The sequence below is a fragment of the Fukomys damarensis genome, unplaced genomic scaffold, assembly GCF_012274545.1.
Source record: "Fukomys damarensis isolate Sample0158 unplaced genomic scaffold, DMR_v1.0_HiC HiC_scaffold_33, whole genome shotgun sequence".
Classification (NCBI taxonomy): Eukaryota; Metazoa; Chordata; class Mammalia; order Rodentia; family Bathyergidae; genus Fukomys; species Fukomys damarensis.
In genome coordinates, this window is record NW_022900945.1 from 54,714,594 (window position 1) to 54,723,654 (window position 9,061).

Below are 9,061 nucleotides of genomic sequence, written 5' to 3' on the forward strand. Positions count from 1 at the left end.
AATATTTGGGTGGCAAGCCCACTGGTTGCTGTCATTCACACCCAGTACATCCCAGTGAATCTTCCTTCAGTAAAATCTCCTCAGCCACACCTGGAACTATGCTGGTCAGTTTAGTTGGGTGTTTCTTACATAAATTGACAGTTAACTATCAGAGTCAAAGATTTACACCTTTCAGTTTTGGGAACAGCCCACAGTGTGCTACATAGAAATTCTGGGTTGGCAAGGGCTCTTGGAATGACATCATTTAGGAGTTTCTTTTTTATTATTATTATTTATTTTTTGGTACCAGGGATCGAACTCGGGTTCTTGCGCTTGCGAGGCAGGTGGCAGAATCACTGAGCTAAATCCCCAGCCCTAGGAGTTTCTAATCTTCTTTATTATACATAATATTATACACACATCAGGTAAAAGGGATAGAAAAGACAGGGTTGGAAATTGACATCTGTGTATTTTTTTCTCAGTGGTCCGTGAAACACGTAAAACTCGTTTATAAAAATAATCGAACCTGTGCAATACTCTAATTTTACAGATTAAAGAGACTTGATCATGAGAAATTGCTTGTTCAAGGTCACACAAGCGGCAAAGTGGGAAATGAATCCGATTTGACTTCATTGGATCTGACTTCCTCTTGGATCCAATCTCCGAGTATGCCTTTGAGGCATCCCATGTGCCTTCAGCAAGCGTCTAAAATTCCAGGAACCAAGATCCACAGAATATTTTAAAGGTAAAAAAACCTTACAGGGGATGAAGGGAGGGCGGCGCTGAGTCGATTGAACAGGACCTTCTGCTTGGGAGTCTCTAGGAGGCGCTAAGCGAACAGAAACACCCTTTCGGGACTGCAGGGTGAGCGCGCACTGCTTTGGTTTTGTTTTTCCGGGCGGAGGAAGCCTGGGAACAGCTCGTGCGGGTGGTGGCGGTGCAGCCCCTCTCGCTGGCTTCTCTGCCTGCCTGCTCCACAGACACTCAGCTCCCGGGCAAGTCTAGTCCTCCGCCGCGCGGTCGGGGATCTGTACCTCGCTTCCACACTGTCGCGTCCCTTCCGGGCTGCCCCAGTGCGCCCGAAATAGGGCTCGTGACGTGGTCAGCCTTGTCCCCAGTACCAAAGGGACAGGTTCTGGCACGAGTGGTGGGTCAAGAAGTGTTCGACGAACCTACTGAACTCTCCAGCCTCCTAAATAACTGATCCGAAGGCTGAACGTTTGTCCCTATAAATCACCGCAGAGGTGCCCCTCCTCCGCCGGCCCACACACCGTCCGGGCCCGGCCCGGCCCGACGCCTCGCTGGTTTCCCTTCCACATGGGGATGTCGGGCGCGGCTCACTGCAGGATTCGAAGCTGCACTCGGCCTCCTGAAGGGGCCGCTTGGGACGGAGTCCCCTGGCGGCTCAGGAGTTGAGTCTTCGAACTTCAGGAAAGATACGTTCCAGGGCGCAGTTCCTATGGCAACCGTGCCAGCCGGCGCGCCACTTGGAGGTCTACTGTCTGGGATTCCAGCCAGCGTCTCTATGGTTTCAGCAGCCTAGAAAGACCGGCACAGCATTTCCGGGAAGATGGCGGCGAATATATCAGGTGTAGCACATGCTTCCGCGGAGAGGACTTCGCAGTGACGGTAAGGGGCTCCATTCCCCTGGGCTCCGGAACAAATGTGAGGGCAGGAGAGTAAGTTTTACCCTAGTGACACTGCAGTAAGAGTGCTGGAATTTAAACCTTAACGGGAGGCCTAGGGAAAGGGCAGTTGGTTTTCAGACCGCTGTTTAAGACCAGTAGCTTTGGACCGCCAACGAAAACAGATTGACAGGCGAGGAGCCAGTGCCTTCATAGTGTGTGTGTCGCACAGCACGAAAGACCTAGTTGGTTCTGTCCTCAGTTTTTAATGAAAGCCGTTTAAAGCAGTTCCTGCCCGCTAAAAGCAATACAACAAATAACGATTGAACACATTCTCAGTTTCCTGCGACGCCTTAACTATCAGGGGCTGAGGAATAAAGCCTTGTCTCGGACTTCTGGGGCGTGTCACTTTGGTACCGGGGATAGAACTCGGATCCTTGCGCTTTGGAGGCAGAACCACTGAACTAAATCCCCAGCCTGCGTGTCGCTTTGAATTATCGTGACAAGGGATAAGCTGTAAACAGGTGGCACAAAGAGCTTTGAGACTGAGGAGCGTAGTGATTAAGAACACAAGTTCTGGAATGCCGAGTACTCTCAATCCCCTATTGCTATTTGACTTGTGCAGTAACTAAACCTCTCAGTGCCTGTTTCCTCACTTAAGAATTATGGACAAGAACACCTCCTAATAGTGATACAGGAAATGACACCGGAGACGAAATATGAAATATTATGTCTCCTAACCTGTTAGATGTCTGATATGACAAGCTTGTGTTCTCTAAAAATCGAAGAATGAATTCTGGGACTAATGGAGGTTAAGAGCAGGAAGATATTTATTGATAGGGTAGCTCCTGAGGCAGGAGGGTAGCCAAAAACCCCACTGTAGAGTTTTATGGAGTAAAACCCACGTGCGTACGTACAATGTGGGGCACAGCAGTGATCACCCAATAAGGTACTTGTTTCCCAATTGGATAGCTATTACCTAATAAGTGTGGATGGAAAGAACACAGACCTCTAGGAAATGCTGGTCCAGAGGTCCTGGTCACTGAGGTGGCTGATGTCTACCTAGACTTCATTAGGCCATGTTTGTCCTTTGAGGAAGTATACATGTCTGGTCACTTTGTTTTAATCACGAGGCCTGGTCTCCAACAGATGTGTCTCTGGCCACAGTTGTGATGTTTCATGATGGCCCTCTCTGACTGCCTGTATTTCTCCCTAACTCAGTGCTCTAAATAATGTTGGTGGCACTTAAATGAGATAATCCATGTGAACTAATTGGCAACAGCCAGGCACTGAGCAAATGTTCAGTTAAGTGGTACATGTGATTGAACCCAGTGCCTTCATCTTTACACTGAGCCACATCCCCAACCCTTTAAAAAAAATTTTTTTGAGACAGTGTCTGGGCTGGGTTTGAACTTGAATTCCTTGTGCCTTAACCTTCCAGAGTGCTGGGATTACAGGCGTGCACCACCTTGTTGGGTTTAAATACGGTTATTTATATAATTGTTGAAATCTAGGGATGGATAGCTTGGAGGTGACTTCTGAAAAGCAGTTTTGAGGTGACCTTTAAGGCCTCTGTGTTTGAAATGTCTTACTGTATCAAGAGGCAGGATGAGCCTTAAGTCAGTGCTTTTCTGTTGGAGCTCTGTAGGGGTCAGATTATCATCCTTCACAGCAGATGTGGGAAGAGAGGTGTGAGTCACCTGACTGCTTCTGTGTACCTAGGGACTGCTCACTCTTCTGAAACTAAATGCATGATCTTTGGGAGGAGTCTGTAATAGTGATTTTTTTTTTTTTGCAGTACCGGGTATTGAACTCAGGATCTTGTGCTTGTGAGGCAGGTGCGGTGCCACTGAGCTAAATCCCTGGCCCTGATTTTTTAAAAATATAGGATCCCTACCAGACCTTAAACCCAAGTGGAAGTTTTACCCTTCCTAGTTGTCTTTTGGGGAGGCCACTGGATGACCCCAGCAGTCCCAGTAGTCAGTGTTAGCAGGTGTCTGCAACTCCTGTGACAAATGAAATGTCTACTGATCTTAGCACAAGTAAACTGTTGTGAGTCAACGCTGGTAGTTTTAGTTTTGAATGTTTTGTGTGATAAGCCATCTTAACAATTTCAGAGGAAAATTTAGTGTATAAATTGCATACTGCTGGTGTGTGTCCCTAGGAGGAACATGGGAGTTACTGTAGGGAACAGCACTGGTTGTTGATGTGACTGTGACCGGCAACCACTTTGCAGTCAGGTAATTTGCACTCATATTACAATTCCATTTCTTATTTGCTGTGTATCCTCAGGCAGGAATCCCAGGACTCATTTTCTTCACTTCTAAGATAATGGTGATACCTACCTTATAGGACTGTTTGTATGAGATGACAGTATGTGTAATCTCCCTGTCATGTGTTAAATGCTCAGTGAGACTGCCCCTCAACAGGAGTTTCAGAAGGGCTGGGAAGGCTGAATGAAATCCATGGAGAGCCCTGGCATAGTCTGGCCCGTGGGAAGCTTGCCTCACATGAAACCGGTTCTCCTGGACTCAAGTGTGTTGGGTTGGCCTCTCTGGCCAGATGGAGCTCCCCAGGGCCAGGGCTCCCGGTCTCTCCCAGGGTAATTCTTAGGGTTTAGGAAAGAATTCTTTCAGACAAGCCAGGATGGGCTGATGACTTCTTTGGACACTTTCTCCTTCCCTCTGCAAAGGACGACGTTCTCTCCTTCCCTGGTGAGACCCTGAGAGCAGCCTCTTCATCCACCATGAGTGTCACCCCAGAGGCCAAGGGTCGAGGGATGAAGTTTGCTGAGGAGCAGCTGCTAAAGCATGGATGGACTCGAGGTGATCCGGGAGTGGGGGCTCCCACAGCCCAGCTCCCTGCCCCTTTCTGTCGGTCTGGGTTAGTTCCTGTAGTCCTTTCTTCAGTAGGAGGAAAAGCTAGTTTAGTATATGTGCTGCTGAAGTGAGCATAGGAAAAGCTTGTTTAAATAGAAATTTGCAGAAGAATTTCCTGACTCATCCAGAAAAGGGGGAAATGGAGAAACTTGGGGGTGGACAGTGAAGTGGTCGGATGAGGGGAAACATTAAGACATGGCCTCTGCCCCGAGTTATGACAGGAAAGATAGTTAGGGCTCAAAGAGAGGACTGCATGGAGAGGCTCTAGAACAAACAGTACTGACGGGGTGTCCCAGTGCTAGGCACATGTGTGGGATGCCTCTGAGGACTCCACCAGTCTGCAGAAACCAAGTCACCCACTGTCCTCTACAGGCAAAGGCCTGGGCCGGAAGGAGAATGGCATCACGCAGGCCCTCAAGGTGACACTGAAGCAAGACACTCATGGGGTAAGACTGGGCAGGAAGGGGACCTGGGAGCATATGGAGCAGGCACTCAGCTTGGACTTCTCCCTGCAGGTGGGACACGACCCTGCCAAGGAATTCACAAACCACTGGTGGGATGAACTCTTCAACAAGACTGCAGCCAACCTGGTGGTGGAAACTGGGCAGGTCCGAGCTGCTAGGCAGCCACGTGAGATCTGAGGGCAGGGTGGAGAGACACGGGTCACTCACTGATGCTCTCCTGCAGGAAGGAGTGCAGATCAGGCGCCTTTCTGAGACTACCCAGCGTAACCACCCCAAGCCCAACCTGCTGTACCAGAAGTTTGTGAAGGTATCAGAGGCTGGGATGAGGGTCCCCCATCTCCCCTGGGGCCTGAGCAATTGCTGTGCGTGGTCAACTGGGTCTCAGGACTGTCCCAGAGCACCGAGATGTGTGCCCAGTCTTCTTGTGCTTAGACTGGCCAGGCCCTCGGCAAGAACTGAGACCTTTGGGTTCTGTGGATCCCTGCTGTCTGCTGGCCAGGGAAGAGGGGAGGACAGAGCAGGTTAGGTGGTGGTAGGGGTGTCTAGGTCAAAAGATGAGACCTGAGGAATTACCCAGTCCATCCCTATTTCCCATGGGTGGCTTGCTAAGAGCCCACGGTTGGTAACGGCAGACAGGACTGGAACCCAGGTCTTGGGGTTTAACTTTTACCAAACTGACAGAAAAGTTTACTGATTGACTGATCGTATGCTAAGAGCTATACCTGGCACAGCAAATCCTCCCCTTTTCTCTGAATCTGTTGCCATACACTGCTGTCTGCCACCTTCACCTTTTCATAGCCTCCTCACTAGTCTCATGCCACCCAAATCCATTCACCCTTCACACATCATCCAGAGTGCAAGTTCAAGGCCAACCTAAACTACATAGCAAGTCTCAAAAAAACAAAACAAAAACCATCCAGAAATTTTTTGTATTTTGGAGGGGGTACAGTGCCAGGGACTGCACCAGGGCCTCATGCTTACAAAACAAATGCTCTGCTGCTGAGCTCCGTCCCCAGCCTGAACATTCTCTCTACAACACCGAGGCCATCGTGTCACTGGCTGCTCTTACACGGCGGCAGGCCACTGACCCCAGCGGCTCTCGTCCTTTGTGCCTGGTCCCATCTTTTCTAGCCTTGTCTCTTGCCAGTTCTCTCCAGCACCACTACACCTCAGGCAAACAATCTCTTTCAACACTGTGTCTTCCGCCGTCAGGTTTTCATGCGTCCTGTTCCCTTGGCCAGGGACATTCCTCTCCCTTTACCTCTTTCTTAAGACAAGAAGCCCATCAGTTCCTTCTGGAAACCATCCCACAAACCCTGCAGTCTGTACTGCAGGCAGCTCTGCCCTGTAACTGCTGGGTTCTGCTGTATCCCTCCTCGCTATGTATTTCCACCTGGGCTGGAACCACGTCCCTCTCTTCTCCGCATCCCCAGCTCCTTGGCCATAGCGGTCTGTTAATCCAGTTAAACAGTACTGTGGACAAGTACTGGGTGGAGTTACACTGGCATCTTCTTGTCAGCCACAGCACCATGGGGAGGACTTGAGCCCAGACACTCCCTGCTTGTGCCCAGCAGCCAGATCCCTGCATAGGGCTATGGGTTCCTGTAGGCTTCCACAAGGGAAGAGGATGTTGGTGTGTTGAGTGGGCCTTGTCTACTCCTGTGGTCCCCTTTGATCCCCCTCTAGACAGCCACGCTGACCTCGGGGGAAGAGAAGCCCAACGGAGACTTGGAGAGCTGCAGTGACAGCCACCAGGAGCCCACGCCTCCAGAGATGTGAGCCGTCCTCTCTGCACTGGGGCATGTGGGAGGAGATGCCTTGGATTTAAGCAAAAGGCCAAGCCCAATGCTTGACTGGGCTTCTTGGGGGCCTAATTAGGTTCTAGTGATCTTTGTGTCCATAGCACCTGAAAAGTACCAGGTCTGGAACAAAAACTCAGTATTGAAGAAATGTTCTAGAGGGGGGAAGAGGTAGAGCCCTACCCACAGACCTGCAGTAACTCTTTATCTGCCCACAGTCTGACCGATGAAATGCTGCTCCAGGCCTGTGAGGGGCGAACGGCACACAAGTAAGCGTGGATACCTCCTCGAGCACCTTTCTTTTCTGCCCAACCTTGAGGGTGGCCTTTGCCACCTTTTGATTCTTTTCACTCCAAGGGAATAATTCCTGCCCTCTATGCAGCTGCTGTCCGAGGACAGGCAGGTCTCTGCCCCCACCTCAGCCTTCACCTTTCTGCAGGCTGAAAGTCAGGCCCATCTCCTTTGATAGCACCGCTGACTGGGCCCTCATCTGTTTCAGGGCTGCCCGTCTTGGGATCACAATGAAGGCCAAGCTTGCTCGGCTTGAGGCCCAGGAGCAGGCCTTCCTGGCTCGCCTCAAAGGCCAGGACCCAGGGCCCTCCCCACCACAGACTGAGAGCAAGCCCTCCAAGAAAAAGAAAAAGAAAGGGAAGCAGAAAGACGAGAAAGAGGCTATAGCAGAAAAGAATCAGAAGCACCTAAATGACAAGCACCTAGAATACACTAATCAGAGCACTGGGAAAAGCAAGAAGAAAAAGCGACGGAAAGAAGGAAAGGTCAGAGAAGAGACAGAGGGAACAACTGTAGGAAGCGAGGAAGAGGCTACAGGGCCTGGGGAGCTGAAGAGCAGAGCACAGTCTGGTCAGCCTCCCAAGAAAAAGAAAAAGAAGCAACACCATGAAGAGAAAGAGGAGGGGGCAGGGATCTTGCCTAAGGGGGGAAGAGGGAGAAGGGAGGAGGCTGTGGTGGGTGTCGGGGAAAAGGTGGTGAGTAGGGCATGCACGGACCCGTGCAGAAGCAAGAACAGCAGGCAGCGTGAGGAGGAGCGTTTGAGCACAGAGGATGACGGCAAGGAGTCAGCTTTAGGTGGTGAGTCTAGGGAAGCAGAAAGCGGAACACACAGTAAGGGAAGCAGCAAGAGAAGCAAGAAAAGACGGCCGCGTCAGGAGGAAGAGGTCTTGAGCCCATGCCATGATGATAAGGTCGGTGGGACTAGGGAAACAGACAGCAGAGAGAAGAGGCAGGGGGAGCACCCAGAGCAGGGGAGAGCTGGTGTCAGCACAGATCGGAGAGCCAAGAAGAAACAGCAGAGAGACTGAACATCTGCTCAAGGTGGGGCTCAGCTGATTCCCTTCCAGCTGTGGCCTTGGGACCTGCGTTGCTACACTACGTGGGGTCCCCAGAGGAGGAAACGGAACTCACACCTTAGCCGAGGGCGTGGATGTAGAGCCCTCTTCAGCTTCTCACCCAGAGACCATGATTTCAAGTGCTTCCAGGAGCCAGGCAGTTGAGGGACAAGGGGTGCTGGGGAATGCAGGTGGGGTGCCTGCATTGAGGGAGCACCCCGCTAAAAGGCTGAAAGGCAGACTACAGCAGTGACTTGACTTTTAAATACTGTGATCTAAAAAAAAACAATTTACGTCTGTGGGCTAGATTCAGCTCACAGGTTGGCAATTTCTAACACTTTATAAACAAACACCATCAGCCTGGGTTCCTGGCCTACAGATGGGTCCCAACATGCATCTGTTACCAGCCCGGGAAAAGTCCTAGTACAAATGAAGAGATTTTCCTTGGGGTCTTTCAAGAGACTCCAGAGAAGGAAAAAGTGGAAACAAAGTTTTTGTACATAGGGAGGAGAAAAAAGGAATCAGGAAAAAAGGCGGAGGTGCCCTGTACAGGTGCAAGCTCCTATGATGAGTGTACACCTAAAATGTTGTTTTGCTGTTAAAGAAAAAATTCCTTCCGTTCACTTCCTTATGTCCTGTTATGCCAATACAAGCGGAAGCAGGCCGGGCATGGTGGCACATGCATGTAATCCCAGCACTCGGGAGGCTGAGGCAGGAGGATCGCCGTGAGTTTGAGACCAGCCTGGGCTACATAGCAATGTGAACTACATAGTGAGACCCTGTCTCAAAAAAAACAAACGGAAGCAGCTTAGAGTTGGCATCCACCTCCCCATCTGTTCCAAACAGGTAAGAATTACTTGGGTGTACCTGGACATGGTGGCTCACGCCTGTAATCCTAGCCCTCGGAGGCTGAGGCAGGAGGATCGCTGTGAGTTGGAGACCAGCCTGGGCTGCATAGTGAGTTCCAGG

The 9,061-nt window shown here is 50.6% G+C and overlaps 1 protein-coding gene across 2 annotated transcripts; it reads left to right on the forward strand.

Moving 5' to 3' along the window:
- Window positions 1–843: 843 nt before the first annotated feature.
- Gpatch4 (G-patch domain containing 4) lies at window positions 844–8,817 on the forward strand. Of its 2 annotated transcripts, XM_019210598.2 has the most exons (9): window positions 1,532–1,608; window positions 3,769–3,844; window positions 4,297–4,429; window positions 4,856–4,929; window positions 4,999–5,091; window positions 5,171–5,254; window positions 6,634–6,722; window positions 6,965–7,015; window positions 7,246–8,817. In XM_019210598.2, the coding sequence occupies exons 3-9, from the start codon at window positions 4,351–4,353 to the stop codon at window positions 8,063–8,065; spliced, it is 1,290 nt and encodes a 429-aa protein (XP_019066143.1). In that variant the 5' UTR covers window positions 1,532–1,608; window positions 3,769–3,844; window positions 4,297–4,350; the 3' UTR covers window positions 8,066–8,817. The 2 variants fall into 2 exon arrangements, with proteins under 2 accessions (XP_010642094.1, XP_019066143.1); XM_010643792.3 differs by lacking the exon at window positions 3,769–3,844 and having other exon boundaries at window positions 844–1,608.
- The last annotated feature ends 244 nt before the right edge of the window (window positions 8,818–9,061 follow it).